The 18,355-nt window shown below is 46.4% G+C and overlaps 1 protein-coding gene across 1 annotated transcript; it reads right to left on the bottom strand.

Annotated features, from left to right (window-relative positions):
• Positions 1–1,130: 1,130 nt before the first annotated feature.
• SCCPDH (saccharopine dehydrogenase (putative)) lies at positions 1,131–17,673 on the bottom strand. Its single transcript, XM_037069402.1, has 12 exons — positions 17,365–17,673; positions 15,601–15,713; positions 12,951–13,031; positions 10,904–11,033; positions 10,212–10,261; positions 7,417–7,547; positions 6,656–6,773; positions 5,649–5,768; positions 5,501–5,557; positions 4,256–4,367; positions 3,071–3,152; positions 1,131–1,735 (listed from the first exon to the last, which is right to left on the bottom strand). The coding sequence occupies exons 1-12, from the start codon at positions 17,552–17,554 to the stop codon at positions 1,630–1,632; spliced, it is 1,290 nt and encodes a 429-aa protein (XP_036925297.1). The 5' UTR covers positions 17,555–17,673; the 3' UTR covers positions 1,131–1,629.
• Positions 17,674–18,355: the final 682 nt, after the last annotated feature.

The raw sequence follows: 18,355 nt of genomic DNA, 5'->3' as shown, positions 1-18,355 counted from the left end.
GGGATGGCAGGGCCAGGGATGAGCAAAGCGTCACCGAGTCCCAGAAAGCCTCTGTGCGGGGCAGAGCAGCGGCGAGGCCACCACCTCCTGGACCAGCCTTGTGGTTCCCAAACAGTTCACACACAGTGTATTGCTTGCTTTTCTGCAAGTGACAATGAGTGGCGCCCTGGGGCTGGGGGGTTTAAAAATAAAATTAAACCCCAGCTGGGTAGCTCAGCTGGTTAGAGCGTTGGCCAAATGCGCTAAGGTTGTGGTTCCAGCCCCAGTCAGGGCACAAACAAGAATCCACCAGTGAACACGTAAGTAAGTACAACAACAAACTGATTCTCTCAGATCAGTAAATAAAGATTTAAAAAGATAAAAATATTAGAATGAGACACTTGTATCTCAAGCTGGAGGACAGTCACGCCAGCTGCCGCACATCAGTATCGACACCGAACAAACAGCACACAGTGCAAAACTAGAAAGTGTTTGCACACCTGCAGCCTCACTCAGCGGCTCCCGAACGCAGACCGAACCCCCAGATTCCAGAGCAGCCCCCTCTAGGCCTCCTGAATGCGAACTGCTTGTGATCCTGCGGCTAGTCGTGAGATCTGTTGCTTCTGCGCATCCTCCTAATTTTAGAGGTGATAAAGACTTTTATAAGGTCCCCCAGATTGGGACACAGCTGAGACCAGATCCCGGGGCAGACGGAGCAAAGTTAGGACCAACAGCACTACCACCAAGAACCTCCCTCCGCAAGTTAGAGACCCACTTTCTTTTCTGCAGGTGGCCCGCGCAACACCAGAGTGTTCCTGCCTACGTCACGCTTCTCATCCCAGAGCAGAGATCCCATGAAGGTCCTGTCTGTCCTCCTTACGTAACTGAAAGGCACGGAACACCACGGATGTGTTTACCACGTGCTTATCTCCAGAGGAAAAGTCCTGTGCTGTTACTGAAAAACACAGTTAAAGTACAAAAAGTCAGTCAGTGAAAATCAACAGAAACTTTGTACCCTTAAAACGAACCGCAGGCAGCGAACCAGGACACGAGCCACAGGCTCCGTCGGCAGTGGCAGCAGCGGCAGCAGTGGAGGAAGCACATCGCTGTCACTACCCAAACACCAGGCAAGTCACACGCAAAACCACCACTCGACTGGCAATCCTTTATTATTCAACTTAGTTAAGTCCAAAAGCAATCACTGTAGATGGGTGAAAACTAAGCTAAAATGGCCACAAGGGCAGTTTCACCTCACAAAGGTCCCCACGCACGCACGCAGAGAAGCCCGCTGGAGAGCAGGACCCCGGGACAGCGCGGCCGGGAAGACAGCCTGGGCCCGTCTGGGAGGCCCCAGCAGCGCTGGCAGAGGCCCCGCCCCGCCCTCGGACCTGCCCGCTCACTTACAGAACTGGCCAGGAATTCTTCAACGTAAAGGTCGGTCAAATATTAGTTCCCTCTCACAAGCAATAAAATCACAAAGACGGCTAAGATTTGAAATTTAGGGTAAGCTAGTATAATTTCCTGCTTTTAATGTGTACATAGTTTAGATTTGATGATCTCTTCCACACAGACAGCCTTATAGAAGATTTCAAATATCAGGTAAAAAGTTGTTAATTCATGCACGTTATGACTGGTCAATTCTTCAAGGGTTTAGACTTCAGAGCTGCTAATGACACTAAATTCAATGCCACGCTGGTGGAGCCTGTCAATCAGCTTTGTCCTGGAGAAGGCTGCTCCGGGTGTGAAGACCCCGCCCCTGCAAGACAGTGAGAAGCCACAGCAGTGCCGAAGCCCAGCGCCGGCCCTTCCTTCTGCTGCAGCGATGTGCCGGGGGCCTGGCTGTCAGACCGCCAGAGAGCCCAGGGAAACGTGGTTCTTCTGATGCTACTGTGGACTGGTTTTGATTCCAGCCCTAACATCAGCCAAACAGCAGGCAGCTACTGCTCAGGGGGAGCTGGTGCCCAGCACTGCAATGTCGGTGACCAGTGCGACTGTGGCCGCAGCACACCGTGCTCGGGGCACGCTGAGGTCACCAACAGGAGCAGAGCTGCTGTTCATAAAGACAGCCCTCCAACCAGGGGGAGTGAACAAAGGCCTGAGTGAAATAGATTTAGGTGACTGATTACTAAGAAAGCACAAATAAGCCCTGGCTGGTGTAGCTCAGTGGATTGAGCATGGGCCTGTGAACCACACGATTGTGGTTCGATTCCCAGTCAGGGCACATGCCTGGGTTGCAGGCCAGTTTCCAGCAGGGGACTCACGAGAGGCAACCATACACTGATGTTTCTCTCCTTCTCTCCTTCCCTTCCCCTCTAAAGATAAATAAATAAAATTAAAATTTAAAAAAAGCACAAATAAGACTTAAATTGAGTGAAAAAAGTTTCCTTAAATATAATGGCTAAATGTAAATGCTAAGTATTTTCAAAGGATATAAAAGTATTTGAAAAAATTTAATTAGGTTTCACTTTACACAATTTTTTTATTTGTTTATTTATCTTTAGAGGGGAAGGAGAGAGGGAGAGAAACATCAATGTATGGTTGCCTTTTGTGCGTCCCCTGATAGTAGTTGGCCTGCAAGGAGCAGGCCTGCAACCCAGGCATATGCCCTGACTGGGAATCGAACCGCGATCGTCTGGTTCGCAGGCCCGCGCTCAATCCACTGAGCTACGCCAGCCAGGGCTTCACTTTAAACAACTTTTATATGTACTACTTAATACTGTTTCAGGCCATACCCAAATGTACTTATTTCTAAGCCTGAGGGCCCGCGTTCACTTGTGAAGGTGGCTACTTGTAGGAACAGCTAACAGCGTCAGTATGACTGTCCCCTTGGTAATCATCCAGCCAGGAGGCCATGAGCCAGTCCACGCTGGCGCCAGAGTGCACGGCTTGAACTGCTGTCTCCTCTCATTTACCTCTGTTCTCAGAAGTCCGTGCGAAATGGTCCTTCTTGAAATTTTAGTTTACCTCTAGCCTAGTATCAAAGAAGCTGTACATTCTTACGTGCAGACCCAACACCTAAAAACCAAAGCAAAATATGCTAAAACGTAACAGGGGAAGAAGAGGCCTTCAAATCGGAAGGAAGGAGACTTACGCCCTGGGAAGGTCAGAGGCGTCGTTCAGGAGAGTCATGGCTGCCTGGACCATGGCTATGGAGGTTGCCACATAGCCAGCATCTGCAGAGAACAGGTGACCAAGGGAAAGAGAGCGTTCGTCAAGGGTGCACTCCGCCACACCCAACAACCGGACAGCCGGCTGTATGTCAAACTCCAGGTACCAAGGGTTATCGCCATAAAGACTGTTTGCTTAATACCCAAAATAACATTTATGTAGTACACATGAACAGGTAGGAACTGTATTAACAGGTAGGAACTGTATTAAGTGCTTTGATATTTACTAACCTCATTTAATTCTCCTAGCAATTACATGAGGTTAGCACTACTTTGACCCCCATTTTACAGATGAGGAAACTGAGGCATAGACAGGTTAAGGGACCGGTCCACACTCGTACCGTCAGCCAGTGGCTGAGCCAGAAGTACACCCAGGCCACTCCTACTGCACCCAGTTTCTCCATTAATACACTACACTTCTCTTTAGAAAAGTCCAAATTTCTCAAAGAGAAACACTGAGTAACTTTAAAGGAAGTCTAATTTCAAGACAAAGTAACTTGAAAGTGGGACATTAGTGTTTACACGTCTGTCAAGTAATAAAAACTGCCAAATTATCTTAATAACCCAGATGGAAATTTGAAGAAAAGACAAGATATAAAGACATCTTTGCCATCTCGCTTGATTAAAACTGCAGAACAAAGCCCTGGTAACCTATCAGGGATGACAGTTACTGAACTAATATCATGATTCACAAGTGGGACTGTCCGTATAGCTCTTTAAAATTTACAGCCAAAGTTCTAGAACTTTTTTGGATGACAGTTCTTGTTAACCTATCAAAAGCTTTCACCCTCTGCAGAAAAATGCACAGTCACACCCCTTCTATAGACAATGCCAGGGTCACCCCAGACTCCAAAGAAACCCTGGATCAAATGGATAAATATCAGTATTAAAATCTGCATTAGGAACGACTGAATCATACCAGAAAAGAAAAAACGGAGGAGGAATACACCAATAAGTTCAACCCTTTTTGATAGAATCATTTATCAGAAATACTTAAATAAACTGTGCACATGTATCTCTAAACCAGTAACGCTTTGAAAAGAACAGCACCCCCTGACAGTCTAAGAGGACGTGCAAGTCCCCAGCGACCTGGGTCCCCCGTGCGATACCTGGTCCTTTCACCTGGGTACAGATTCTGATGTTGGGTTTGCTCGTGTCGGGACTGGAGCCTTGGCTGTATCCTTGACCAAAGAACGTCATTGTAAATGACGAGGCATCGATCTGAGAAAAAGAAAGCAAGTTTATTTAAGAAACATGTCATTTCCTCCTGAACGCAATCTAACCTACTATGCTACTTCATAGGAGACATTTTCACCTGATAAAAACATCAATTTTCTAGCTACCAGAACATCCTGTTCTCCTTTTAGCAGGGAGCAAAAATTAATCCTTTGAAGAGGCAAGTCTTTTTTTTAACCGATTTGTTTTCCCACTCATTTACCTCGCATTTTGCAGCACAGATGGCGGGACTACAGGGGAACACCTCTCTGAGAGAGTGGGAAAGGATGAGGGAGGAGCGATGGCAGCGGTCTGAGAACAGGAATCTGAGGGGCACACCCCAGAGGATCCCAGTTCCACCAGTGAAGTGGACTCGAGACAGTGGGGGGGTGGCACGCAGATTTGCAAACAGCCCCTGAGGGCAGATGGAGAGATGACTACCGAGAAGTTAAAGGGCCTGCAGAAGTCAAAAGGCCTGCGAGCAATGTTAAAAGCTCCAGTGAGGGGAAGCGTGAGTGTGGGGTGCTCCCATCCTCTCGGCAGCGGGATTCCCACCCCGCCCACCCCCGGCCGTGCCCGGTGTAAAGGAGATGAAGGCAAACTGGTCCAAGGCCTGACTTGGGGTCTGAAAACCAAGTCATCCAAAATGAAGGCACCGTGTCGAGCATATTCAACGAATGGTAATTCCACTCATCTACCCTGGGGATCCAGGGCATGCAGAGGGGGAAGGGAAGCCTGAAGAGAGGAGCCAAGAGGAGGGGAAAAGGAGACAATAAAGGAGGAGAAAAAAAGAGTAAAAATAACTGAAATCTCAGTGAAATAGAGAATACAATTTGTGGAGCCAGCTGGCTGAGTCCTCACTCCAACTCGGCTGTTTATTCACTACAGGACTCTGGGCAAGTTTTTTAACCTCGCCGTGCCTCAGTGTCCTCATCTGTAAAATGGAGATGACACCCGCTGCTAGAGGTGTTGGAAAAAATGAAGGAATCTAGTCCATGCAAAGAATGTCAGAGAGTGTCTGACACACAGGAAGTGCCCCATGAAGTCTCAGCTGTCATTGTCATCGCACCGAGGAAAAGCGAAAAACCAAATAAAGAAAAATACCATTTTAGAGACCTGGACACAAAAGAATGAGTTACCTGTTTTTGTGTTGGACCTTGTTTTGAAAAATAGCCGAAGGAGAAGAGCCATGGGAACTAAAAGGGGAAAAAAAAACCCTCAGTGATATATTTTTTTTAAACTCATGGAAAATACCTTTAGGTCTAATTTCATAAAAATATTACTTACTTTTAGGAGAAGCTGCCTTCCAATGCCAAACTTCACAAAGAACAAAAAGAAAAGCCCCGCAAACATCAGCTTCACGACAGAGGAGATGCCCCCCACCGTCATGTACGCGGCGTATTGCACCTGGGGAGAGGCAGCAAGTAAGAGCGCCGCCCTGCTTGCGTGGGCCGAGTAACATAGGAATGTTAGCTGCTTATAGCTTACTCTGCGGTCATAAATACCCAACAAAAGCAGTTTCCGCTGCACAAAAATGTTACGTTCTGAAAACTTGTTCAGAAACCAGACACTGGGAGCATACTTCTACAAGAAATTGTTGCAAATAGTATTTAGCTTTCTCACTTGAACACAAAAGTCCACATACTCCGTAAATAAAAAGTTCAGTAATAGCCCTGGCTGGTGTGGCTCAGTGGACTGAGTGCCGGCCTGTGAACCAAAGGGTCGCCGGTTCGATTCCCAGTCAGGGCCCAGGTCCCCAGTGGGGGATCTGGGAGAGGCAACCACACATGATGTTTCTCTCCCTCTTTCATCTTCCCTTCCCCTCTCTCTAAAAATAAATAAGTAAAATCTTTATAAAAAAGTTGAATAATGTAGCAATTATACATTATAGAATGTAGACCACATTTACGACCTCTTTTATAAGACAACATTCCTATCTTTTAACTTGAGACGGTTTCCTCTTCGGTCTCAGCAGAGGGCGCAACCGTGTACGTCCCTCCAGAACAGGAGGAGTATTCTAGCAGCTGCACCCCTGAACAGGGACTTCGGGTGTTCGGGAACCAGGGTTTCGTGCACCGAATCGGTGCTGTTGTCTTACGTTACAAAGGCACTCAGCGGGCCAGACGTGGACTTCGGGGAGGATGCTGTGCACTACTGATTCTGAGAACTTCCAGAAACTGAAACACACGTTATGTAGCTTCTTTTTCTTTATAAACATAAAAGTCCTAGTCAAACTGTAGGGGAAGTATGACAAACAGAATACTCTTTATTAAAAATAAATCATATACACTTACAGGCGACTGCTCCAAATTTTCGTGCAGGTATCGCTGAGTTCGCTTCACAACGGACACATCTGCTCCCATAAAAGGAATGGAGTAGCTGCCGAGCTCCCTGCAGTAAGACACCAGCCACCTGCAAGACAGACCTGCGCTGCACGTTCTCCACTTACAGTGACCACGGTTCTAACAGGCACCCTTCTGGGTAAAAACGTTAACTGAGGCAGTAATAACAATGAAGACGGCAGATCCGCTCTTGATTGCTATTTCAGTATTTGTCCTCTGTTCTCGACACCGACACCCAAACAAGTGACGAGTGAACGGAGCAGTATCTTGCACACCACGGGCACTAAATGCTTAACTGTGTGTTACCCAACGATTTCACTGGCCAATGATTAAAAAAAACCCACTCATTTCAACAGCTAAACTCTGAGGTTAGCGTTCCTACATATAGATGCTATTAACGTTTTGATTGACTGATCTACATAAGATCATCACACTTCAAGTGGATGGTTTTATTGCACAAGATTGATGTTTAATGTTCAGGTTGATAGTGAAAAGTAAAAAAAAAAATCCATTTTTCCAAGGGTACAAATGTATTATTGTGTAAGAAAGTACTTAAGCTTAGGATAACATAATAAACATAACTTATTTACCTTTGAAAACAATTCTGGACTTACTACAAAACAGTCCCCAGTCTCTTCCACACCTCATTAAGTCAGATCAGCACAAAATACTTAGACCAGAGACACCGAGGAACAGGTTTTGAATTAATATACCTTCTTTTTAATTTTGGACCAACAATCGGGACAGGTTTCAGATTTGCCTCTTTTCGTAGCTTCATCAAGTTCCTGTAGTCTCTGAAACCATAGATCGCGGACTTCCAGGTGCCGTCGTGAATGCACAGTCCCTGGTAAAGCAGGTCAACAGTTAGAGACAAGTCTTGAGAGACACTGAAATGCAAAGCCAAGTAGGAGATCACTGGCGCAAAGACCATTTTACCTGAATTTATGCAAGGCACAATCTCTTATTTAGTAATTTTGAAATGAATTTCCGTGACCAGCTGGGCAACAGTAACACTTGTCAGTCTGGTCACATTCAATATTTGCACCAACAAGAGCCCTTTCTCCTTCCCTCCTACCATTACCTATGCTCTTTTCAATAACCATTGCATTTCTCTTCATTTTCAGTCAACTAATTGATCATACATGGTCTGTGTGGGAAAACTCCAGCCACTGTGAATATCACAAGAACGGTTTGCTCAACATCAATGTAACCTGGCAGCCAAGGGGAGTGGACTGGAACGCACACGCATGAACATGAGGACTTTACTGCACTAGTCAGTGGGGGCAGTAGATGCTGTTGAGTGAGCGTGTGTACTGTGTGGCCATCACATTCAAAATGACTGAGTGAGGAGAGCAATGAATCTGCATCAAAGTGTGTATTAAGGCCCTGGCTGGTGTGGCTCAGTGGATTGAGCGCAGGCCTGTGAACCAGACGATCGAGGTTCGATTCCCAGTCAGGGCACATTCACGGGTTGCAGGCCAGTTCCTGGCAGGGGCCATTTCCCAGCAGGGGATGCATGAGAAGCAACCATACACTGATGTTTCTCTTCCTCTCTCCTTCCCTTCCCCTCTAAAAATAAATAAATAAATATTTTTTAAAAAAGTGTGTATTAAGCTTGACCATTCCTCCATGGAAACTATCCGGATGATGCAGAAGGCTTTCAGGGATGCCCTGGCTGGTGTGGCTCAGTGGCCTGAGTGCTGGCCTGTGAACCAAAGGGTCACCAGTTCAATTCCCAGTCAAGGCACATGCCTGGGTTGCAGGCCAGGACCCCAGCAGAGGGCAAGTGAGAGGCAACCCAAGGCAATCCATATATAAAAGTTGCTAAGAGAAAAAATGTTAAAAGTTTTCATCACAAGAAAAAAAATCCATATGTATGGTGACAGATGTTATTATGATCATTTTGCAACATATACAAATACGGAATTATTATGTTGTATACCTGAAACTAATATGCCAATTATACCCCAATAAAAATAAATTTTCAGGAAAAAAAAAAGAAGCCATTTCTGACCCCGAGGCCATGAAATAATGCATCTGAAAGCATCACTATGTTGCCTTTTGCATTAAGGTCTATAATCCATCCACCTGAACTTGATTCTGGCACACAGTACAAAGTGTGAGTCCAATTTCATTTTTCACCCATACAGACACGCAACCATCCCGGCATCACCTCCAGACAAGCCCTGTTCCGTAAATGAAGTGTTCATACGTAAATGAAGTGTTCATACGCATGCACGACTCCGAGCGTTTCGCTGTGTCCCACCGCACTACTCAGACCCTTCCGCCAATGCAACACACCGACTTAGCAATTGGTCCTGGTATCCAAGGGCATCTTTCTATTTTGCTCTCCTTCAGGAAGGTTGTTACTATCCTTAGCCCTCTGCATTCCAGACACATTTTAGAATTACCTTGTCGAGTTGTACACCAACCCAAAAACAAACACATGAAAACCCATTTGGGATTCTGATGGGAATGACAGGCTCTGGAACAGAACCATGACTTCCACTTAAACGTGCTCTGCACCATCCCACAGTTGTTGTTATCATACTATTTCCTCCCTCTTGTCCACAGCTCTGCAGCACCAACCTCTAAAAATAGGTCCACATCCCCACTTCTCCCAGCATTCTTGGTCTCTGGCCTCCCAGCTATGTCTACTCTCCACTCTCAGAATCCCACCGTATTTGATCCGAGCTCCTGCCAGGCTACATCACCTCCTTAAGGGCAGGGTGTGCATCCTATTCATTCATGTGTCAGACCACCCTGAACCATGCAGACTTGCACCAGGCACAACACTTTTAGATCAATATTTTTAAAAGAGAACAAACACTTAGGAAGCCTCAAGTAAAGACACAGAATTAGGTTAGGCACTACTGGCAATAAAAGCACTATCATAAAATGTGGTTTTCCCCCAGAAATGCAACTACCTCAAGATCCGAAATAGACCGTCAACTCAGTAACATTACACTGACATCACAAATCTCCTGTAGGGATATAAGAGCACCGAGCTGCAAGCCAGGCACATAACAGAGACGCGCCAACTCTGCCCCAAGGTGGTGACTGTCTTGGCTGACATCTGTCACACAGCAATGACAAAACTTCGGGTAGGGTCACGGTGATTCACTCCAATATAACCAACTGTTGTGTTGTTTTCAAAGTAGAACAGTACGGGAAATGTAGAGGCTAAAGAACTTATGACACAGGCACATGAACTAAAGGGGGGGATGTGGGTGGGAGGGGTGTCCAGGGTAGAGGGGAATGAAGGTGGGAGATGGGACAACTGTAACAGTATAATCAATCAACTATATTAATAAATAAAGAAAAAGTAGATTTTATTCTTAAGTCAAAGGACTTCTCAGCAATCTAGTATCTTCATTTTTTAAAATTAAACACAGTGGCTTTCATACACTAAAAATTACAAATAAACCTTTTTTTTAAGAGGCATGTATCATTTCAAAAATGGTTTACATATTAACTTAGAAAACACCTGACAAGTAGAAAAACTAACCTCTGGTCCTGAATGTAGGGTCAGGAAACTTTCCACTGCAGTCAAAGTACCTACAAGAGTAGGAATCCGGTCAAAGTAAAATCAAACAGAATCCACTAAGCCAGGACAAGCAACAATGACCTATTTGCCTTCATTTAGGGACTGCTTTTACTAAGGCTGCTGCTGAATAGTCAGAAAGTCCGTACTGGTAAGTTTTATTTTGTTTTTGGAAACAGTTTTAAACAGCAGCTGAAGCCAGGTGAATTGTCAGGATTTCATTTCACTGGGAACGGTTCCAGTGTTGCGCCATTAAGTATGAGGTTGGCTACTGCTCTCCGACATTTATTATGTTAAGAAAGTATTCTATTCTTCACTTCTAAAACTTTGAAATCAATAAATGACATGAAGTTTCAAATCTCTCATTGAGATGGCATATAGTATTCACCTCTGGTAGTCTGACGTGATGATCACATAAATTCTTAATACATCTTGGCCTTGATCTATTATTCTTTTAAAACTGCCACTACTTATTATAATTTTATTTAGGATTTTATAACAAGCACAGGTATATTAAAAACAAAACATGTTTTAACATTACCCATTTAAACTTGTTTCTTTTCTCAGCCAGATTTCAGTTCAACACAACTGCAAATATACAAACATGAAGCCCTTCTACTGTTAAGTTCAGTGACTGCCAACTGACTGCCAATTACCATTAATTTTATTGCTTGTATATATCACTCCCAGGTCTGCCGGAATGCTGTCAAAGCCGCTGCTTCCAATGATGTAAACCCCCTTTTCTGCAGCCTTCTCATGGTACTTCCAATGCATTAGCTCCAGAAACTGAAAAAAATTCAGGACAAAAGATCTGATCAGAGCTCCGCAGAAGCATCCTGAGCGGTGTGACAGGATCGGAGACGAGGGCAGGGCACTGTGGGAGCGCCGCCCGGCGTGGCTCTGTGGTGACACGGAAACCGTCAAGATGGCGTGCGCTCCTTTAGCAAACAGCTCCCGCGTGTGCCAGGTGCTGGTCTGACTCAGTGACACTATCACAGTACTTTCTTAGAATGTCTTGTAAACGCAAAAGTACTACTTCTCATAAAAATACCTATTAGTACAGAAAACTACAAAGAAAGCCAAAAAAAAGTTCCCCTAAATCACATTATCCGGACATGATTACAGACATGTATCTATGCATATGTTGCTAAAATCAATAAAACAAAACCAACACATTATCATTAACGTTATTAGTCCACTCTTTATTCAGATTTCCTTAGCTTTTACCTAATGTCCTTCTTCTGTTTCAGGACTCTGTCCAAGAGACCATGTTACATTTATTGTCACGTCTCCTTAAACGCCTTCTGAGGGTGACAGTCTCTCAGACACTCCTTGTTTTGGATGACCTTGACAGTTTTGAGGAGCACTGGTCAGGTAGCTTGTACAATGCCCCTCTACTGGGGTTTATCACATGCTGTTCTCATGGTGAGACCAGCGCCACAGGTATTGGGAAGACCACAGGGACACAGAATGCCGTTTCACGGCCCCACATCAACACGGCACTACACGGCCTATCCCTGTTGTTGGCCTTGAATGCCTGACCCAGGGGCTGTTTCCCAGGTTTCTCCACTCGGAAGTTACTCCCCTCCCCTCTGCTTCCCGTACTACACCCTTGGACAGGAGCGACTCTGAGGAGCACACTCGGGAGTGGGGGGCATGCCCCCAGTCCTGGGGGGCAGAGCAGCTACCCAGATTATCTGGAATTCTCCTGTACAGACTTGTCTCCTCATCCTTTTGCCTATTTTAATTGGATTATCTGAATTTATATTATGACTTACAAGAGCTCTTTATACATTCTGGATCTTTGTTATGTTTTAGTTATTACTTTTATGGTAATAAAAGTGGTAAGTTCTTCACCATTCTCTGCTCTGGAATATTTTAAATAAGATAGGAATTGGTTTTTGTTTCATTCATGTTTCCTAACTCTTCATGAATAAATTTTGGTAATTGACACTTTCCTAGTGATTTCCAGTATGTCATCAATTGATCATCTCTACGTTGTACTTTACTGGCACACTGATGAGAGAGCTCAGTAGGCCACAGGGACATACGCGGTGACGGTTTTGAAGGGGACAGCACAGCTCAGTGCCATCGACACACCACTTCCTCGGTCGGGCAACCCTCAATTCAAGCCCTACTTTTTCTACTTACTGGTTGCGTGACTTTGAGAATAAGGTTCTTAACCTTTCCAAGCTTCAATTTCCTCATCGTAAAACAGAGAAAGAGGATGCCTACTCTATAGGAGTGTTTGAAAAGTTCCACAAAATGCCTCGTTAGCACACTGTGAGGCACGTGGCAAGCATTCAGTGACGGTGACATATAACATATTTTAGGTCGAAGAGATTTTATGCTCATTTTTCTGTAATGTTGTAAAGAATTTATGATGAAAGTGACAAAAATAAGATTCTGAGAGCTACTTGGAGCACACTATTTTAATAAATTCAGTTTACAGCATGCAGTGGCATAAGAAAGTCAGCATGCCCTACATACAGCGGACTCGAGACACATGAGATCGCCTGGAAGAAGAACACTCAAAAACACCGAAGCTAAGGCCTCACACTCGTGTTCCCCTGGAAGCCGTCTAGGGGCCGCTCCAGCAGCAAGCAGACATCACCCTCTAAAACATCCGTGAAACCACACTCAGTGTTTCCCACTTCAATAGAAAACAGTGCTGTTTTCTGTCTTCCTTCCCATTTTACATACCTGAGGTTCTCCACAGATGTCAACACAGCTAGCTCCATTTTCGACACATGCTTTTACTATAGGTTCTCCATAAAATCGATACTGGGGAATAAAGAAAACCGTGTGCTATTACTCAGCAAGCCTAAACAAATGAAATACCATTCAGTTCTGGAAGTACTGTCTTAGTTACTAAGAAATCAAATATTAGTAAATAAAGTAGCCCAGAGATCGACTGAGAAAATAATGTAACTGTACTATACTAACCCTCACAGGAATGAATCACAGAAAAACGTGTCCTTACCTGAGGACAAAATGGGACGTTTTATACAAGTGATTCATTGGAGCTAAATTCTGAAGAAGAGTAAGAATTTGCTCAAAGAAAAAAAATCCAGAGAGAGGACAAAGCATATGCAAAGGCGTGAGAAAGGGGCTGTGCAGGGAACCTGGAGCACAGGCTGGTTGAGAGGGCGGCCATGAGAGATGAGTCGGAAAAAACCACCTGGAACGCAGGAGGATGGACCCCGACCACCACGCTCTCACCACTGAATTTTATCTGTTCTGACAGCTTCTACTTCCACAGTAAAAAAAAGTAGTAACAATAATCGCATGGACACGGACAACAGTGTGGTGAGCCGGGGATAAGGGAGGGGGGGTAAATGGTAATGGGAAAAAATACAATAAAATAACAAAAAACCAAAAACAAAAGTAATGATAACAATGAAAAAAAACTCGTACACAGACAACAGTGTGGTGATGTCCGGGGGGGAAAGGGGGAAGTGGCCGAAGAGAGGGGTGAAGGGAGGACAAAGGGGGACGGAAGGAGACCCGAGTGGGGGCAGGGTGCACACCGCACAGTGCACAGATGATGCAGTACGGAGACGGACACCTGCAACTTACATAACTTTATTAACCAGCGTCACCCCAATAACGTCAATAAAATGTGACATGAAATGCAAATCACCGTGTAGCAGTGAGAAAAAAGAGAGGATGCCAAAAGTGTGAGGAAAAAGAGTTTGTAGAGCTGCTACTTCTGAGTGGGAGGGAGAACAGCAGCCCACAGGGGGTGTGCAGCCACAGACTTAAGGCGGGACCCGTCTGCGTCGGGGTGCCCTTCTCCCCGGCCACACCGGGCCACTCGCGTCCGGTAAAGGGCTAGCAGAGAGCTGGAATAACCAGGGCTGGGTCCTCCCCACAGTCCTGGGGAGGGGAGGGCGAAGGAGCTGGCTGAGGGTGTATATTTTAGAGTAATTCAAGCAAAGGGTCGCAGAATCCAAGCTAGTTAAGAATGAGATAAATCTAAGTAAACAATAATTTAAACACATTTTTGCTTGGTGACAATCCAAAAACCTCCCTGCTTTCACGATTTAAATTATCAACAGTTGCTTCGTGTTCAAACGTTTTGCCTGTAGGTGGTCTGGCACCAACGGCTTCCTCAGACCGGGAAAGGCTGCCCACACTCACCCCATAGCCCAGAAACTTCTCCTTCACACCCAGTAGGTGCCAGAACAATAGCTGGTGGCTGTTCTTTCAAAAAACACTCTGGGCTCGCCCACTGCTCATGCCTCTGCTACTCCCCTGCCATCTGTGTTTCCTCTCGGTAGTGGACCCCTCGTTTCCAGCCATCCAATGACTATCATCACATTTAGAAGAAAATCCAAACCCTGACCTGTCCAAGCCTACGACCCCTGGGTACCTCTCCACTCTCCTGCCCATCCCTCTGCCCTGCTCATGGCCCAGCCACAATGGCCTCTCTCACAGTCTTCAGTCTTGCTGTGCACAGGCTCACCTTGGGACCCCTGCACCTGCCTCAGGACCCTTGCACCTGCTCTTCCCTGGGCCACCTTCCTCCTCAAACCTCATGTGGTTCACTCCCTCGCTTCTCAGGTCCCCAGGTAAACGTCAGGTTGTCACGGAGATCTTCCCTGACCATGCATTGACTAGAGCCTGATGTGTCCATCTTTTTACTCTGCTTTCTTTTTCTTCAAAGCACTTATCACTACCTACTATTACAACCTTGTTTTTCTGTCTACCCCTCTGGGCTGTAAGCTCTATGAGAGATTCTATCTTGTTCACCATTATGTCCCAGGTACCTAGACTAATGCAGTTCACATATAAAGGTGGGCAAAAGTAGGTTTACAGCTGAGAATACACAAAACAGTTTATTCTCATATTATTAATTTATTAATTATCGTAAACCTACTTTGTCTGCTCCTGTATAGCAAATATTCCATAAATACTGAATAATCGAACAAGTCCTTTTTTAATCTCTATTTTTGTATATGTTTTTAACAAACATATTTGCACAGTAATACAGAAAAATAATTTACAAGTAAATAAAAAGCATATTAGGGGTACATGCTCAAGCATTTTTTTAAAAATAGGGGGCATAGAGTAAAGAAAAAAAAGCTTAGCAATTATCGCAGGGAATAAAAAACAAACCGACAAGCCAGCACAGCTGCTGAGTCTGGTGTTAGAGGGTCTGACACTCTCTCCCTCGGGCGATTTTGGACATACCCAACTTGCTAATCACAAGAAGGGAAAACCCCGTCTGGGGTGGAGGCCCCGAACGAATGGTTCTGTCCCCTACTCCACGTTCCTCTGGAACATAAAATACGAGATTCTGCTAGAGATGAAAGACTGTTTGTTCCGATACAAAGGGCTGACTACTTACTGGTCCTACGCAATTGAGGACAACTGTTGCCTGTTTGGCCATTTCATCAAGTGAGGCTGGATTAGTAATATCACAAAGTATGATTTCAACTTCAGATGACAGCGTCGGTCTTCCTGAAATGAGAAGTGAATCATTTTAAGTGAACCCCGATACAGCCTTAGATCTTCCAGGTCTCCTGTGGATGGTAACCCGTGACGGCAAAATCCCCAAAGCTAGCCTTCCCTCTCAAACAAAAGAGAAAACTGTTTCTAATCAGGTAATTTAAAAAAAGAAAAGATTATGAGGGAAATGGAACTAATACTAAGGGTGATTAAAAACATTATTAACCTTAAAAAAATCTCACAGAAGTAATGTCTAAATGAAACTTTACAATCATTTAGACTCTGAATAGACAATTGTCTAGACTTCCTCTCCGCCAAGAACTGTATTATACAAAGTTTCTCCACAACTACTGAACAATGACATGATGATAAAACTACGTGGGGAGAGGCGAGTTGTTAACGTCAACATAATGAGAAGAGGACCCAGGAGAAGAGTCTAGGTGAGAACACTAAGGCTCACGAAATGGAAATAACTGGAATTCACAGGATCGGGAGAATAATGCAGGTTACGAGAGGTCAAGGTGCGCTCCCTAGAATAACCTGATCTGGGTATATTCCAGCACAAAAGGCAGGTAACTAGGTTATGCCCACGCAGTCTTACTGACCTGGAAAAAGGAATGGAGGTATATATTTTAACAGTGGAATTATTTCTTTCGGAAAAGTGAAGAAAGACCAAAAAGCCCTCTGGTCAAGATCCTATATGGGTGGTAGCAGTGCGAGAGTTGGAGGAGAGTCCAGCCCGCAGGGGTGTCTTGTGCACAAAACCACTAACGAGACAGAGGCTACGTCCCCACCAGAAACAGAGCTCTGTGTGGAATCATGGGGAAGTGAGGTGAAAACTGAACAGAAGAATCTAGTCGCCCCAGAACGCTCACAGGTGCTATTTGCAGACCCCAGGGGACACAAGGGTGGAAAAAGTCAATTTAAAGGCCACTGAGTCCTAAATCAGAGGTCTCCGCCACCAGGAGGGCAAGGTCCGTGTGTGTGTCTCCCTCCCCTGACATCTGCACCTTGGCACTGGGAACAAGACCTGGCCTAGAGACGACCACTCAATACAGATCCGTGGAATGGAGGCTGAAAGAACACGCAAACGCCCAAACCAGAAATACAAACTTTGCGGTGAGGGGTGGGAGGTGGGTGGGTAAATAAAGACTAAGCTTGCCGGAGGATTCTTAACGAGAAAAAAAAGATTTTTTCAAGCCACAACCAAGTCCCCAGTACAACTGTTAAGCTTTCTCTCCCGCCTCCAAAACCCGAGACGGAGAATTACAACCTTAGGAAACCAATGGTGTACTTTTCTATGCGGCCAAATATTGAGAAACCTCCAGTTGCACCAGATACCCGTGCTGTAGAGTGAGACGGAACAAAAAAACAAAAACTAAAGTTGTCGACTACCTCGCCAGTGGGGCTCCCTAAACTAAGGGAGAAATTCAAAAGGCTGAAAGAAATTTTATTTTTGAACGTGGGGAGTAGAACAAAGCCACGACACTAAACGAAGGAACGCTGGTCTCCGCCGGTGCTCCAGCAGGGCTCGGGGAGCCCCAGCGCCGCTCCCAGCGGGGAGACGCTCCGTCCAGGCGACCGTCGCCCCCAGCCGGTCGAAGGGGCCCCGGGCAGCGGCCCCGCCCGCCGCGCCCGCCCCGCCCCGCCGCGCTCCCTTTACCCAGCTTCAGGGCAGCCCTCTCCAGCACTTGCTGCAGCTTCTCCCGGGAACGGCCCGCCACGGCCCAGGGCAGGCGGGAGCCCCCCTGCGCGACCACCTGCTCCCGGGCCACCTCCTCGGTCACGAACTGGCCGGTGAAGCCAGAGGCGCCGAACACCACCAGGTGGAAAAGCCTCCGGTTGGTCGCCATGACGAGCTCACACCCAGCCGAGGCCCCGGGCGGGCTGCGTCCACGGCGCCTGCGCTTCCGGCAGCGACCCCTTTACCGGGCGCAGCAACCGCCCCCGCCGCCTGCACCCCGCGCTCCCGACACCCCGCGCGCCTGGCCGGGGCCACGCCCATGACCACGCCCATGCCCACGCCTACTCACGCCAGGCCAGGCTCGCCAGGCCACGCCAGGCCACGCCTCAGCTGCGCCACTGCAGCGGGGATTGCCTGGGGCTTTGGCCCCGCCTCCCGGCCTGGCAGGAGAGGATGACCAGCCACCTTCCCCGCCTGATACAGGGTGCAGCCAAAGTGGGGGGGGGGGGCCAGAAAAGATTTGGAATGGTGTCCAGAACTCAAAATGTACAGGAATATTGGAGGAAATATTAAGATGTCGTCACCCCCCCCCCCAGGTGTCAGTTGGGGGAAGGGCCGAATGGAGCAGGGCCATTGAGAACTGTTTTGCATAGCAACAGTTTGCAGCTAACCTCTGGAATGGTCATTTAACATATCTATAACCTTTAACTGGTTTCATAGATATGTTAAATAGCTGTGGCCAAATTTTGAGCGAGGGAGAAGTGAGTGGCTGCTACCCAGGCGGGAACTTGAGGCTGATCCTCAGAGAGAGTGCCTGGGAAAGGCATGTGGCTTTAGCAGAGTGAGGACCCCCCCTCTTGGCCAGGTGAGGGGGAGAGCCTCGCTGTTTTGGAAAGATGTAGACCCCTGTAGCCATTAGGAGGGAGAGCCACGCGGTTTCAGCAGAGTGCAGACCCCCTCTTGGCCAGGT

Source organism: Sturnira hondurensis, unplaced genomic scaffold (assembly GCF_014824575.4).
Source record: "Sturnira hondurensis isolate 20B ecotype Veracruz unplaced genomic scaffold, ASM1482457v3 Scaffold0018525, whole genome shotgun sequence".
Lineage (NCBI taxonomy): Eukaryota > Metazoa > Chordata > Mammalia > Chiroptera > Phyllostomidae > Sturnira > Sturnira hondurensis.
This window is presented reverse-complemented; position numbering and strand designations above follow the sequence as displayed.

Excerpts from the sequence above, each read along its gene's own strand:
- SCCPDH (XM_037069402.1), bottom strand. The coding sequence starts at position 17,554 with ATGGCGACCAACCGGAGGCTTTTCCACCTGGTGGTGTTCGGCGCCTCT. Across the intron at positions 15,714-17,364 it reads GAGGGCTGCCCTGAAGCTGG|GAAGACCGACGCTGTCATCT; the intron begins GTAAAGGGAGCG and ends TTCTCATTTCAG. Across the intron at positions 13,032-15,600 it reads TCCTCAATTGCGTAGGACCA|TATCGATTTTATGGAGAACC; the intron begins GTAAGTAGTCAG and ends TTTATTCCCCAG.